The 17,023-nt window shown below is 35.7% G+C and overlaps 1 protein-coding gene and 1 pseudogene across 1 annotated transcript; both read left to right on the forward strand.

Moving 5' to 3' along the window:
- Nucleotides 1–9,604: 9,604 nt before the first annotated feature.
- On the forward strand, nt 9,605–15,154 carry LOC103956812 (zeaxanthin epoxidase, chloroplastic). The gene is made up of 16 exons (XM_018649777.2): nt 9,605–10,329; nt 10,841–11,003; nt 11,383–11,457; nt 11,589–11,689; nt 11,812–11,927; nt 12,090–12,301; nt 12,487–12,578; nt 12,798–12,912; nt 13,012–13,115; nt 13,290–13,335; nt 13,477–13,541; nt 13,635–13,721; nt 13,884–13,938; nt 14,043–14,131; nt 14,268–14,352; nt 14,876–15,154. The coding sequence occupies exons 1-16, from the start codon at nt 9,812–9,814 to the stop codon at nt 14,945–14,947; spliced, it is 1,995 nt and encodes a 664-aa protein (XP_018505293.2). The 5' UTR covers nt 9,605–9,811; the 3' UTR covers nt 14,948–15,154.
- Nucleotides 15,155–15,505: 351 nt separating this feature from the next.
- On the forward strand, nt 15,506–15,624 carry LOC125473260 (annotated as a pseudogene).
- Nucleotides 15,625–17,023: the final 1,399 nt, after the last annotated feature.

Below are 17,023 nucleotides of genomic sequence, written 5' to 3' on the forward strand. Positions count from 1 at the left end.
TCATAGCACAGTAGAAGTAGTTTTTTTTCAAAACAAAATAATACCAAACTAGCTCTAAACATCCCCTCAAATCCTTTACGGACAATTTTTGGAAATTCTTCTTAAACCCCAAATCCTTATTGCCTCTGATTTCCATGGGTAAAATAAATTCATGCAAATCAATTTTTTTTTTAATCAGTTGTCTTATATGATAATGTGTGGGACATATATGTAGACTGAATTGAATTGCCATGACATTCATTATTGTGGGAAGTAATCAATTTGGATTAAAATTTTAAGTTTTGCAAATATGTAGCAAAATTGACGTATGGCGTGTTTTATTAAAGTAATTGGGTTGTCCTATATTGCTTTAAGCTTGAGATGTTCTAATGTAAAGACACAAATGTGTTGATTAGTAATGCAGTATACTAGCACTTAAGTATGATTGGGGATTAATTCAAGTACGGTTTATAATGATATTAACTCCATACGGAATTGGCATGACTAATCAAATTAGTTTTGTCTACAATTTTGCTTTCCTATCTCAGTAGTCATTTAATTGTACATGACTAATGCATAACTTATGGATTGACTGAGAATGACAGAAAGCATCCAGTGACAAGAATAAGGGTATTATACAAATGAATAAGGTTTGTAATAATTATGTGATAATTCTCATTTGTATTTTTATCTATTCTAATTATATGAGAATTTTGATTGGTCATGTGATTATATATATATTTACAAAGAAGTGATGAACATATGAAGACATGAGGTATGTAATCCATTCAAAGTATGTGGCTTAATTGATAAGCATGAATTTTCAAACACGTATTATTGTTTGTGGTTTTTCCTATGCGTAAAGAATTTAAACAGTGCTTTGATTAGTAAATTTTTATGTGTCATAAGGGGAGAAGAAAAGAAACATTTCAAGGCTAATGTAGGGCATATATTGGAGATGTTTTCTATGAAAGAAAATACTTTTGGTTGTTCCTTTATTTAATTTGGTATGCATATAAAAGGAAAGGAACACATTTGACTTAAGAAAACATTTGAGTGATTAAGCTTTTAAAGTAAAGGAACGTATTGTTCTTTCCCATTACATAAAGAATTTCTATTTTAAGTAATTGACTTCATAATGATAAGTATTGACAAGACTCTCTTTCATGTGGTGGAATAGAACTTGTTCTATATGTGATTACTCTCTTTCAAGTATGCTGTCAGGTTTCTTGAGATTAATTTAATGTCAAAGGGAGTCATGAAGGAATTAGTGCAGTTTGTTGGCAAGACTCAACGCTCGAATCAGGTTATCATAATTTTGTCACTTACAGTTAGTTAATCCATGTGACATTTGTATTGTTTCAGGGCAGAGTTGATAAATGTCTTTTCAACTAAAGCAAGCCACAACGGCTTAGTTGATTATGAGACTATGTTTTTGAGTTACTTCGGTCAACTTTGCATTTTAATTAGAATAAAATGGATAATCTTCTTGCCTATAGATGTGGATTACTTCTTTTAGTTTAACTAAGATGGCACAGTATGGGTTTTATTTCACAAAAGTTGAGAAAATCTTCATCTTGCCTATAGGTGTTGAAGTTTTTCATGAAGGTACTTTTGTGACATAAATATAGTACTAGAAACTAGTTAATTTTCTTGCCTACAGGTGTAAATTAATTTAGTTTCATGAAGTCTATTGGGGATAAAGTTCCATGCCATTAGTTAAAATATTTCCACTATGAGCCCATAATAGGTTGTGGTTTTAAGGCATGGAAATTGGTTGCATCATGACGTATTTTGTGTCTCTTCATGAGACTTGTTGATGCAAAGCATTGGACCCATCAAAGTTAATCAAGGATTGCTAAGGTACGCATTGTTTAAGCCTTATGCTTGTAAATCTTTTCAATTTGAACTATGATGTCGGTTTAGAGGATGAAATTTGACTACTAGAGTTTCCTTTGGACATCGAAATTGAAATGATATGAAATTGAATTTGTTATGGATGCATAAATTCATGGTAGATGCACATAATTGTTTCTGGCAGATTTAGTGTCTTGATTTAAATCGGATGAATGACATGTCTAATGGCCACCAGTTGACCTGAATTTTGGATATGTTCAACATATAGATGTCTACTATGTATCGGAAAATTTGTGTAATTTTCTGCCATGTATTTTAATTATGGTGAATTTACTAGTAACCCATGCTCGTATAGACAGTTTTACTGGCAGATTGTGTTGGTCTTTTTGAGACGTGACTTTAGACTACCAATTTGACCCAAAACGGCTCTATATTTTTATTTTATGAAGATTAGTATGTCTATTTTGATGAGTATAACTTTGGTAGCAATCAAGCTTGTAAATTAATTATGATAAATTCTAAAGTAAGTGTAACTTGTTGCTGAAATTATGTGTGACAACTTTATGTTGGTTGTAATGCCTATTTTATTATGTCTAAAATATAAAGCAGTTTTATTTAGGTACATCTTTGAAAGGGTGTTGCCCAAGTGGGAGAATTAGTGAACGAAAATTGGGCTTCACACTCATTAACTTATTTGCAAGTATAAAATCTGAAAACTTAGTGGGAGTTGTTCTAAAATTTTGAGCATTAAGTGGACTTGCATGAATCTATTAAAGCATTATTCTATCTTCCATGAATTTGTGTTACTCGAATGTCTATAATATGTTTAAGTTGCACAAATGGATACTTGGTATATGCGTACGTTTTTCTGTTATTTGCAGTCATTTGGATTTCTTAGTTGATCATTTGTTTTGAGGCTCATAAGGACTTAGCATAAATGTGGACTTATTGATACATATAAGATGGTTGTTGGATGCATGTTTTTTGTAACATGGTGAATGCTTTCGTGCTTAGTCGTACCTTTCATTGAGGTAATGTGCATTCATTGACTGAGTAAGGCTATTCCCAAAGGCATATTTTCAAAAATATGATTTAAGTATTGATTTGCAAATTAAGTAACGATGGTGCAGATCGGTGAGAGTTTAAGTTTCGTGTTAGTAATGCCTTACATTTGCAGATGACCTATAAGGTATGTATAGAGTCCATTTATTCATTTTAATCTCCAGTTGGATTCATTAAGTCACAATTTTCGTGTGCTAGTCAATCATTTGATGAAATACATATCAGATATCAAGTTGTTATCAAATTGCATATTAAATGGCATGACATGGTTTGTGCACTACCTCAGTTATGAGGATTTCCATCTTGCCTGTAGGCGTTAGAAATCACTATGAAAGTAACTGGTATGGTGCATAGATCAATGTCAAAAACATATTTATTCGTCTTGCTCACAAGTGTTGAATTAATTTGTTTTATGAAGTTTTTGGGATATTTTACTTGGACATATGCCTATTTGGTATTTTCAGTTGTGTCCATTGGCTACAAACATTGTTTGTATTGTTACTGATCTAATGAAAATGATGCATGATTGTTTTGGAGATGTATTCACACTTGTAGGTTATGGTGGTTTCATTAGATGAAGGATGTCTGCATTGGCAGATTTAAGGCTTCGAAGAAGCTTAAAGTGTAACTTGTGAGTTACAATAAGGTGGACCTAAGATGATATAAAGTAAGACATTTTGGTTAATTTAAAGTTTCATCTCTTGATCATAATTTGTGTTTCATGTGAATGAGGATCTTAGCATGTGTGATTATGAAGGTTCTGGGTTGTGTCAATCCTACAACCTTGTTAGTTCCATGTTAAGAAATTCATTTGAGAAAAGATGCATTAAGGACGAGATGTAATCACTGTTACATGGCCACTAAAGTGACATTAATCTCCAATCTCAAGTATAAACGTGAATATTACATTTTGTTGACCAAGTGGGAGAATGTTGGATTTATCCAATATAAGTCAACCTTTAAATGGTCTACTACATGTAATAGGAATGTAATATTGGAGAATAATGTTGATTGTGATTTGATCTCTTAAAGATATCAATCCTATATAAGTGTCTTATATTGGAAATAGGATTGATGGAATCCTTAATTGAATATGATTATGATACTTGACTTGGACGCTAATAAGGTAAGTTAGGTTTCCTTTATGGATGCAAACCCTAGCTTTTAGCATACATAAAACATTAGTCCCTATAAACCCTAGAACACACAACATAATACTTCCCATAGAGTAGTTTTATTCGGCTAGGAGTTTATAGAAGATCCTGATGTTGCTGTGCTCTACTACTTTTGTGTTTGACTTCCATAACTGCCATTGGAATCAGGTTAGTCACTCATTCGTTTGTATTTTAATTGTATAACATTATAAGGTTTACATGAGGTTTTAATTATGGGTGAAGGTTTCTATGCATTTTAGCGTTGTAATATGGCATATTCAGAAGTCAGGTTGGTTTCTATACCTATCGGGGAGGTTGCAGCTTTTGATGGGCATTTATCTCTATCGGCCGTTTCTGACGTTTTGGGCTCTCTATGCAAATTTAATAAAAATACTATTCTTACATAATTTTTTAGACTATATACGTATTCATACAAAATTCAACAATTAATATTAAACTTAATTGAAATCAGCATCTCACTCTTACTAATTGAATAATCTTCAAATGCCGTGAAATTATGATTTAGGGTTCAACCATGAAAAAAGGGAGCATGAGGAGTAAAAGAGATATGGAAATACGCTTGTGTTTGTAGAGAAAAGTAATGCACAAGTTAATTTTTTATTGCTAGTCAAAAGTGGAAAAAAGTAATACACAAGTTTTTATTGCTAGAGAAAAGTGAAAATAATACATCAAGTATATATGCTCCACTTAATCAATTGTAATATAGATCAAATCATCATCATATGATTTTTCTTTTCAATGAAAAACCTTTTTATAAGTTACTCAGTCTTATGGTCTGGTAGTATTTTTCTTCACCTAGAAGGGATAGGTCTTAGGTTCGAATCTCGTAGATGGCGAATTCGATACCAATTAGGCTGTCCATTATGTGACTTAGCCGAACTCTCCCTCCCCTTAGTGTAAAATATCAATGTACTAAAAAAAAAAGAAAAAAAAAACCTTTTTATAAGAAAATTTATACTCATAATATATAGGAGGATGAAAATTTTTGGGAGCCCTCGAAAATTTGGGACCTGTGCCACGACACTTTTGCATGCCTCTGTTTCATGGGTGAGGTTGCACGTGGAGTGTTCCTACCGGCGGTGGCTTCCTAGGTACTCGAAGTGATTAGTGTGCAGATTTTCCGTCAGAGTTTCTATTGGTTGTTTGGACTTTCCAAGGGCTTTGCCCTTGGAACCATGGTTCTGTCATTTTTTGGGTTCATGGTGGTGGTGGGGATGGCGGTGCAGCGCCGTGGGTGGCTTTGGCTTGGCAACCCTTCTGCCATCTATGTTGTTGCCGCTACTCTTGCCATAATTGCGACCCACACGTCAGCGAAAACTTCTGGCGGCTCATGGTGTTAACATGTCGTTTGTAGGTTTTTGGGATGTGGTGGCGTTTCGACGACGTTGGTCGTTTTGGCTGGATCCCCTTCCGCCCACCTCTATGTGTTTGTCTCGGCAACAGCTGGTGTCTCACACCTCCTGTCTTTTTGCACGTGCCTCTGCCTCTGCTACCCCACGCATCCTACCATTTATGCAATTGCCTCTCCATTGTGGACATGTCATCTTGTTCTCTTGTGGTTTAGTTTAGTTTTAATGTTCTATCTTTGTTGCTTCGGCAAGTGGTTAGTGTCATTTTGATGTTTTTGTAGCTTCGTTGTTTTGCGATGGCTTTGGTGGGGGTTTCGATGTTTGGTATGTCACGTCTTGTTTATGGGGCATACCTACCTTGAGATTCCTCATTCTAGTGGTGTAGTTTGTGCGGTTTCCGTATAGGCGTTTAAATTTATTTCCATTTTGTGTTAATTACCTTCAGATCAAGAAATTGATCACTGGAGTATATATACCTATCTCACTTGGTTGTTTATGTAATGAAATTCTATCATGTTTGATAAATGAAATAAAAAACAGAACGCGGCCCCTGGCCTTTTCATATTGTAGATATCTATCGATAGAGGGTAATGAAAAGGAGGAATAGGGTAGTTTGATTTCTATTCTTTACGTGGAAGTGTTCGCAGTCGTGATGCTATTTCACATATTTGAGTAGACAACATTATTGTTATTTCATGAACATTTAATATACCGTTAATAAATAGTTATATGTAGCATGAGTCATCCTAATAAATACATGTAGTGTTATTTGAAGCCATAACACCATTTGTTAAGATTATATACTCACAAAAAAATTTACTCATTTCATACGTAATGGTGAAAAAACTTACCTAAAATAGAAACTCAATTGACGGTATTCTAACCTAACCTAGCACTTGAATATGGTTTAGTTATGTTTATGTTCATTCTACCATAGGTCATGGTCCTTCTTTTGGAAAATAACAAAATGATAACTCCTTTTTAACTTGTTTTTCAAAGTAGCCTTCCCCAACTAGCTAGACTAAATTGCCCACATATATTCCACCTCAACTACATGCAATTTAACTTATCGATCGAATTTAACAATGTGAACGTTTCATTGAGTATACTTTTTTCACATGTATTTATTCATGTTACAATTGGTTAAAAAAGTATCAAGGGACTGGATTGGTTGCTACCCAATACATAAAGAGTGTTACAAGACAAGTTGAGCTGGAAGCCCCTTGAAACTTACATTTATGTTAACGCTTTAATGGTACTGGTTAATAGTTTTGAACGTTCTAATTGACTCAAGTTGAACTTGTGTTATATTTTACGATCAATAACTTCATAATCCTTGATTAATACCAACTTTAAAGAGTTGGGGTTTTTATATTGTTCAATTCAAACATCATGGATCATGAGCATTTGATAATAATGGTTGAATTGTACAATATAGAAATACCATAATCTTTAATGTTGGTATTAATCAAGGATTGACAACTTAGTAATTTAATATATGCCCATTCCTAATAATCCAAATGTTTTCTTGGTCAATAAAGTTATTGATCGATTTGATATAAGGGTATAAAATAAATAAATATAATATTTAATCCCAAAAATTAAGATCAAGCTTAACGATGAGTGATTAGTATTAGAATTAGGATTATCTTCCCTCTTTTTTTCATTCTTTTTTCTTTTTTTTTTATAAAAAAATTAATATCAGATGCTGACGTGGCTTAATTATAACTGTTCATGTAAGAAGAGGAGGAAAAAGAGGAAGAAGAAGAAGATAAAATAAAATAAAATAAATGAGAATCCTACTCCTTAGTATTTTTAGTATTTTTAGTCACCAAGCGACTTAATAAAGTTTTAAACTTCGTCAATACCAAAAGGGTAATCCACTTCTAATAATTTTTTACTTTTTTATTCAAAGGATAGAGACTCGTGTTAACCCAGGCACCTGACACCTGGTTTGTGGGAACACAGAGGTTCTTCTATTAACGCCACGTATGCATGAGATGAGTCAGCTTGTTAGTGGACCCAACAACAACGAATGATACTGTCGTTCAATGAGTCAGTTGGAAGCAACAACAACCAATCACAACACAACACAACACAAAACAGAATGTCATATCCACACTCCACCACACTCAGAGGAGGGAGAAAGAGTGCGAGAGATGTTACATTCCACCACCGCACCGCCCTCCAACAGTCAACACGCATTCCGTTTGTCCCAATTCAGATGGATCTTGCATGCTAGAGCACAATAATCACTTAATCCGAACAGTTCACGAGAGAGATTCGTTTTTTCAGATGTGTCAGCAAAATGAATAATAAAGGCTGTAAGATTTTAAATGAATGATTCAGATTACTCTATTTATTAGCTCAAATTATGAAATTCGAAGAAGGTTTCCATTTTGTTTGTCTTTATTCAAATTATTATTTAATTAATGTCACTTGATTATATTATATCTGAAGAGTATTGCTATCTTTCTGCTTTTGCGACCACACCGCCGCTTGAATATTTTGTACATTTTTTAGTCATCACCACGATAATGTTTCATCCCCATCAATTACGGTCTCTATAGAAAAGGGCAATGGATGCAATGCATGTCCCAAGTCATGGCGCGACACATGAATTTTCCAGTTTTAATATCGTAGAAGAAATCCTCACCTCATGCTTCACTTATTTAAGTAACTCTAAAGTCGATATATACGAGAAAGAAAAGAAACATACTCTCCATCACACGAACCAACTACTTAACTCATAATCTCATAAAATTAAATTAAGATAACATAGAGAGATAATTTTTGAATTAGTTGAGAGTTGAACTTGAGTTGTTGCTACCACTTTCAAGTTCTCGACTTAAATGAACCCTTTAAAATCTATCCATATGTAGGGGTGGACACGGTCCGGTTCGGCCAGGTTCCACCCTCAAAATGGAACCAAAATAAAAAAAGTTCAACTGTTCGGTTTGGTGCGGTTCCGCTTAAATTTATTACTAAAATCATATGGTTTGGTTCATGTAGGGGGAGAAAAGTGATAAAACAACAAAGGATGGGGAGAAAAGTGAAGAAAAATATTGGGCTTATGCACATGGTCTTATTGGAAAAATGTCTTATTTATATAAAAATAATAATAAAACAATAATTTATATTAAAAGTAGTTCGGTCTGGTTCCTCCGGTTCTTAATATTTCCAAACCGGAATTGGAACCGTTTGAAACGGTTCGGTTCGATTTTTGTTCCGGTTTTGACTTTTTTGGTTAACGTGGGTTTTTACATTTTTTTTGTCACGATTCGATTCGGTTTTCCGATTTTGCGGTTTCTATGCCCACCCCCACATGTTTTCCATTTGTTGCTACCACATAAGTTAACTACACATTTTTCTTTTATATACGCTTTGTTTAACTATGTCTATTATGTCATTTAATTTATTCAATCAAATCGTAAAAATAAACTGAATGTATACGAGAAGAAAAATAATGTGTGGCTATAATCTCCTACGATCGTATTGTAGACTGACAAATTAAATTACTAATCAGTTAGATTTCTACTGTAATATATTGTATTTGTGAGAAATATTTCGAAGTTGCATGTGGTCCAATATCTTAATGGATAGAGTATTGAATTTCTATACATATGTACCGCGTTCGAAACTCTCATTCCTCTAAATTATTACATCTTCTCTCTTTAATAATAATAATATTGAAAAAAGTAATAATGTCGACCCCCTCCCTTAATAGTAAGATTTAAAAAACATAATCATTTCGACGTTTGCTGCTAAATATGTAATTCAAATTTACAATTTGAGAATGCGTGGTCCAGTTTCATAGTTTGAGATTAGTGCAACTTCTATCACACATCCAAAGTACAATTACAAGGAAAAAAGAGAGATATTAATGGAGATAAGTTGGTAAAGTCCATGTACTCCTATGATATTTAAACGATCACTTTCCTCGGCAGTTTCAGTTTTACAATCAAGAAAAGTACACAAGAAATCGGAATTTGAAAATCCAACCACAATATTCTTTTTTACCAAATAATGAAAGCACGTAACAAACCGCCCACCACCACTTCGACAAAGATATTTAATTTTTCCCTCTTGAGAAAGTGGGGTTTGGCTCGCCCAGAGACTGCCGCATGGCTTCAGGATCTCCATGATTGGTGGGCAATTCAAGCCTTTAAAGGGAGTGGCTGCCAATCACCTATATGGTTGTATCTCCCTCACTCATTCTCTCTCTCTCTCTCTCTCTCTCTCTCTCTCTCTGCTCCATATTTTCTCCCTCCACAAATCCTCAGTCTCAGTCGTTTATCTTTCCCCACAGAGGAAGAAAGCCCAAAGCTTTCATTTTTTTTCATTCCATTTTTTTTCTTTATTTCTTCCTTCTTCTCAGAGCGCAAAGATATGGCTTCCGCTGTGTTCAGCAACTCCATGAGCCCATCAGCGGCAGTTTTCTCAAGAAACCACCTTTCAGTTCCCGCCAACAAAGACTTCCCACTTGAATTTTCCCCATATTTTCACTACAACTGCCATTTGAGAAGCAGAAGAAGAACTGGCAATAAGAAGTGTTTGACTGTGGTGAGAGCTGTGACGGCGGCGGTGCCTCCTGCAGAGGCCCCCACCAGTGCACCCGCGCCGGCCCAGCAGAAGAAGAACCTGAGAATTCTGGTTGCCGGTGGTGGAATCGGAGGGCTGGTGTTTGCTCTTGCGGCCAAGAAGAAGGGTTTTGATGTCGTGGTGTTTGAGAAGGATTTGAGCGCTGTGAGAGGAGAGGGGCAGTACAGAGGTCCTATTCAGATACAGAGCAACGCGTTGGCGGCGTTGGAAGCCATTGATGTTGATGTTGCTGATGAGATTATGAGGGTTGGTTGTGTTACTGGGGACAGGATCAATGGCCTCGTTGATGGGGTTTCTGGTACTTGGTATGTTGTTTTGGACTTTTTTCTAAATTGGGTTTTTGTTTTTAATTTTTATCTGTTTTGATTGAATGGAGGTCGCGTTTGGTGTCTAGGATTGGATTGGACTCCATAACTGGATAGCGGTTGTCCTAAACTGTTAGCTTATATATGGGTATTTGTTTTTGGTTTTTCTGTGTTTTTAAGTGATCAAATTTATATCGATTGCCAAATTTGTTTCCTTTTGATTGTATTAGTCCAAAAATAATATGGGAATTTACGAACTCGATAATGAGAAGTCAAAGAAAATAAAATTTTCTTGTTTAATTGATGAAGACCAAGAAAAATAATGGATGAAGAAAATATGTAAAATAAAATCTTTTGTCAAACAAATTAGAAATTGTTCATTTCAATTTTCAACACAATTTACACGATTCCATACAAGTAGTATTGTTATAAGATGAGATGTGTGCGAGTGGGAGCAATTATTGATCTGTATGCAGCCATTCATATGTATTGATGAGTAGTTGATTACCAGGTATGTCAAGTTTGACACATTCACTCCTGCAGTGGAACGAGGGCTTCCAGTTACAAGAGTTATAAGCCGAATGACCTTGCAACAAATCCTTGCTCGTGCTGTTGGGGACGATATTATTATAAATGGTAGTAATGTTGTTAACTTTGAGGACCTTGGAGATAAGGTAATGATCTCGTACAAAGGAAACTAATGAAAAAGGTTTTAAAACTTTGAGTTTTAATAAGGACAAACTAAAGGGTAAAGTAAATAGTACCATGATTGACTTTTTAGTGTAAAAATGTGGTTTTTTTTGTTAAAGTGAACAGTACCGGGAGCTTTTCATTAAAGTTCCCCTCGTACTACCTGCTAATCAGTTAAATCTTATATGGACCATTGTTTTCATCTTAGAAATGTGAAAAATTTTGGTACTTGTTTTGTACTTTTTGTTTGTTTCTATATATAATCTGCAGCTTCTTAGTGCTAGTTCGATGTATTTGAACTGTATAGGCAGCGTAGTTCATCTGGTTTGGCATTTGATTCTTATGCCTCTGTCATTTTTGTAGGTTAATGTGATACTTGAGAATGGAGAACGTTTTGAAGGTGATGTTCTGGTTGGAGCCGATGGTATATGGTCAAAGGTATTGCAATATTCTGAGGATATTTCTGGGCACGCATATGAAATATTGTCTACTGATAGACCATAATCTGCAGAGTATATTCATTGTAAAAATATTAAGTTGAAATCAAATTACATTTTTCTTCTGAGTAGGTGAGGAAGAACTTGTTTGGATTATCGGACGCTGTCTACTCTGGTTATACTTGTTACACTGGTATCGCAGATTTTGTGCCTGCTGACATTAATTCTGTAGGGTATGTTTTATCTTTTATTTTTCAAGTATGGCTGCTATACTGGCATGTTTACTTTGCATTATCTTCTTATATGTAATGTTGTATCCTGCGTGAAGACTTAAATTTAAACTTATCTTTTCAAGGTACCGAGTATTTTTGGGGCACAAGCAATACTTCGTTTCTTCAGATGTAGGTGCAGGAAAGATGCAGTGGTATGCGTTTCACAAGGAAGCACCTGGTGGTGTTGATAGCCCCAGTGGTATCGATTAAGATCCTCAACCTTTCTTATGTAGTTGAAAACGTCAGATGGTGATATATATATATATATATATATATATGTGTGTGTGTGTGTGTGTGTGTTGTTTCTCTTTATGATAGTACAAGCATACAATTCATTTGTTCTTGTCTATTTTTTTGGCAGGTAAAAAGGAAAGGCTGCTCAAAATATTTGAGGGCTGGTGTGATAATGTGACAGATTTGTTACTTGCCACCGAGGAAGATGCAATTCTACGACGTGACATATATGATAGGAAACCCATCCTAACTTGGGGAAAGGGCCATGTGACCTTGCTTGGCGATTCTGTTCATGCTATGCAGCCAAATATGGGTCAAGGGGGATGCATGGCCATTGAGGTATGCATTGATTATTGGCATGTTAGTTTTTCCGGTGAAATTTAGTCTATCTTAGATTCTTTGACATCTCTGCGTTGATTATCCAAACTTCATAGCTTCTTATGGACTAACACAAGGCTATCGACCAGGAAGTGATCGATTCAAGAGTCATAAGACTCTTTGACACTATTATTTCATCATGACAGGATGGTTATCAACTGGCCATGGAGCTTGATAAAGCATGGCAGAAAAGTAGCGAATCGGGAACTCCTATTGACATTAATTCTTCTTTAAGAAGGTAACCTGTGCTATTACTTGCCGTATAATCTGAAAGTAAATGGAGATAATCTGATGAAGTTGCCGATGCATCTGAAATCAGTGTTCTTAAAATGGAGAACATAGATACGTGATGTTCACAGAAGAAACCTAAGTAGTTGTTGTATAGACTTAGGTGAGTTGATGAACTACTCATTGAGGACTGTTTTTTAACTTTTTATGTTTCTTACTTTGTCTTCAGCTACGAGAATTCTAGAAGACTACGTGTCGCAATTATTCATGGAATGGCCAGAATGGCTGCTCTAATGGCTTCTACTTACAAGGCTTATCTGGGTGTGGGACTTGGTCCTTTGTCGGTAAGACCTTTTATTAAGTTCATCTGAATAGCAGTGAAATGATTGGTGATGGAATGGAGGTGTTGCGTACGTACTTATGTTGACTTAATACCCTTGTAGTTTTTGACAAAGTTTCGGATACCGCATCCGGGAAGAGTTGGCGGGAGAGTTTTTATTGATAAGGCAATGCCCCTGATGCTAAGTTGGGTCTTAGGTGGTAACAGGTAAAATTTTGATCAACAGCTTTGTAATTTTCTGTGTCTTTTTCTTATTTCAGTATCATTTTTGTTTTAACTAAAAGTCTCGTTACAATTTTAATCTGTCAAAGCGTAGATCATAGATCTTCGTGTGTTTTAAATCGATTCTTTTCTAAAGAATCTGAAAATGTTCTGTTGCAGCTCAAAACTTGAAGGAAGGTCCCCCAGTTGCAGGCTCTCAGATAAAGTATGTCATTCAAAGTACTATTAATCAGCACCGTGTTAGTCACTGGATATGGAAACTGTTATTTCTTTCCTTCAACCTACGATTGACCTGTTGGATTTTATTGTGAATTAACTGCTAATGTGTGGGCAAAATTTTATGAAGGCAAGTGACCAGTTGCGAACATGGTTTGAAGACGATGATGCACTGGAGCGTGCTATTGACGGAGAGTAGGTTTTTAATCCTTCTTTCTGTCCACGAAATATTTTCAGTCAATTTAGTAATCCAGGATACTTGTGTTAATATCCACTTTGTTCTTGTAGGTGGTATCTTATACCTTGTGGGCAAGACAATGATGCTTCACAACTTATTTGTTTGAATCGAGATGAGAAAACATCCTGCGTAATTGGGTATGCATATCCGTCATTCCCGTCCTCCCCTACAAGACACATTTGTCCATGAGCTATATTGTTGCTTAGGACAGAAACATCAAAACCGTATAATTTTCAAATGCACGAGTGTTTTCAGTCAGATGTTCTAAAAGATAGTATGATGTTTTCTTCTAATTGTAGGAGCATACCGCATGGGGATGCTTCTGGAACATCAATAACAATACGCTCGCCCCAGGTGATTTGGCCGGTTTTGTTCACTTTACATTTATCTCCAGAAACAAACCTATTTCCTCCTTTTATGGTGTTCTATATTGAGTGCTGAGGTATTTCTCATCATAGGTCTCAGAAATGCATGCTCGTATCAGCTACAAGGATGGTGCCTTCTACGTGACTGATTTGCAAAGCGAGCATGGTACCTGGATTGCCGAGTAAGTAGAATTTTTTTTTTTTTTTTTTTTTTTTCCGAAATAGTTGAAACAAAGTGATTTCCTCCTTTTTGCATGCAACTCAATTTGCTAAACTGTTTCCTGCATTCCCCCTACAATTTAATTTCTAAATGTGCAGTATTGAGGAGAAGCGATACCGAGTGCCCCCAAATTTCCCTGCTCGTATCCATCCATCCGATGCTATTGAGATTGGTTCCCAGAAGGTAGTAAACAATCCTTACCCTAGAGTTTTCTCCATATCTCATACTCAATACATGTGACATTTTTGTTTAAGTTGTGTTTGGGTTGTGCATGTTTTTCGACTGACATGTTCATTAAATAGCAAACGAAGTTCCAAATGAATTTTTGCAGAGCGACAGGAAAACAAAACTCTCTAGATAAAGCGGTGATAGTATTCATCTAAGCTCTCGTACTGACATGGTTTTGCTTAAATTTGTTTGGACAAGAAACCCGCATGAACATGGGACCTTAACTTTGGGACCTAGATAGAAGCATAGATAACTTCCTACTGCCATGGTATTTTAAGAAAACAAACAAACAAATCGTATATTAAGCGAATGGTGTCACATTTTTGTTCGGCGTTGTCATCTTCTTCTGTGGTTCAATCGTTTAATTCCCTAAGCAGGTGGCTTTAATTTTCCGATCAGTGCACGGAACATCATGCTTGATGTTGTATCTGTTTCCTTTGCTGGAAAGAATTCTTAGCATCCAAGTAATATGATGCAGGTAGCATTCAGGGTTAAAGTTATGAAGTCTTCTCTGAAGAGTGCCGAGGACGGAGTTCTTCAGGCCGCGTGACGCTTGGTGGAAGCCGATAACTTTATAGAATGAAATTTGTACAGCATTATTGAGATCATTGGAAATGCAAAATGTGAATATGCTGCGCTTTGCAGAGTAGATAGCATTACACCATCAGATTCTACCCACCCAAAACAAAAATGTACGACGTGTAGAACTTTATATACTTGATGATCAATGTGAATATATCAATTTTTACTAGTGTCATGAAGTTTGTGTTGTAGACCTCAATGTGACCAGGACATACCAGTTTAGCTTTTACTTTTGTAAAACAATCTGAATGCTAATTAAGAAGTAATCCTTTGTTAAAAAAAAATAAATAAATAAAGATTTAATCCTAATCGTTTTTGTTAAAATGACAATCCTTGCCTCGATCTGAGCCCACAGCCCAGTCTACTCTTAATCCCAGATCATCTATCAGTAATCCTGATCAACCAATTTGGAGCCCATTTAGTGAGTTAGCTAGCTTTTGCCTGGGAAATGAGCTGAAGATTGCGACGTGTTCAAACCAGGTAAACTTGGTTACATTACATACATTTACCATTAACAGTCATATATGCATGCAATCATACCAACTCACATGCATCGAATTCCATCAAAATTCCGAAGTTAAGCAAGTTTGGATTAGAGTAGTACTAAAATGGGTGACCTCCTGGGAAGTCCTCGTGTTGCATCCCCCTACCTCTTTATTGACTATTATGATGCCAGGTGGCATCATCAGGTTTGTCCAAATGTACAACCAAGATGGCTAGATTTGTTAATAATTGGTTTTGTTGTTAGGAATTGTTGCTAAGTGTATCTTGTTAGACTGTTAGAAGGTTGCTGGGTGAGTAAGATACCGGTGAATATATAGGGAAGATCTGTAAGATGAAAGTTGTTTAATTGATTGTTGTATGAAATAACAAGTGAGTTTTGTATACAATAATGAAGAAGTAGAGCATGGGTTTTAACATTGATATCAGCCAGTGTTTGATTCACTCAACCTTCATCATTGTATGACACGCCAAGCCTCGAGGAAAGCCATGGAATCCTATGATTGTCGATCTCAAAACGGAGCTCAAAATCAATCAAGATATGATTCTGCTACAACTGCAATCACTTGCAGCGAAAGGCAGTGGGGGATCGTGTGGAGAATCTTCTGAAGCAACGTCGTTGAATCCCAATTTTCCTGAGGGGATGAACCCTAATCCTAATTTCAATTGCCAAGATTTGGGTCACAACACTAATCGACCACCTTTCTTGAAGATGGACTTTCCAAATTTATGGAAGAAGATGATCCATTGGGTTGGGTTTATAAGGCTGAACATTACTTCGATTTTTTCAACATTGAAGATTCAAAGAAAGTCAAATTGGCATCGCTTCACATGGAAGGGGAAGCTCTGCAAGGGTTCCAAAGGGCAAAATGCCTCTAACAATATCCTATATGGGATGATTTTACTAAGATTTTGTGCCAAGAATTCGGACCTTCAGAATTCAAAGATTATGCTGAAAATATGATAAAATTAAGGCAAACTAGGCCTCTCAAAGATTATATCATGGATTTTCGAAGATTGTCCAATTAAACAAAAGATATAAGTCCTGTACTTCTCAAATCTTGTTTCATTGGAGCTTTGAAGGCTGAATTGCGCCATGATGTGAAGTTGCTGAAACCAATGGATGTTCTTAAGATGAAATCTTTTGCCCAGCAAGTGGATGCTACGCTATTTGATCTTAAGATGAAATCTCTCCATAAAGCTTCTTCATTTCAGCCTCATTTTAGATCACCTACTATGCAAAATGTCATAAATCCTCCAATCATTGAAACTCACCCTAAGAATCCTCATGTGAGACGATTAACCCCTGAAGAAGTTGATCACTGTAGAAAAAATGGATTGTGTTTTCACTGCAAAGATAAATATGTTAGACGTCACACATGAGAAAAGAAGCAGCTACTTCTTATTGATGTTCAAGATTATGAGAATTTGAAGGTTGGGGAAGAAGTAATTGAAACAGAAAAGCCTGAGATCACTGCTTGTGCTTTGTTTGGCACACCTGCACCTCCTACAATTAACACAATGAGAGTTCAAGGGTTCATAA

Source organism: the organism of the source record quoted next, unplaced genomic scaffold (assembly GCF_019419815.1).
Source record: "Pyrus x bretschneideri cultivar Hongxiangsu unplaced genomic scaffold, Pyrus_bretschneideri_v1 Contig8, whole genome shotgun sequence".
Taxonomy (NCBI): domain Eukaryota; kingdom Viridiplantae; phylum Streptophyta; class Magnoliopsida; order Rosales; family Rosaceae; genus Pyrus; species Pyrus x bretschneideri.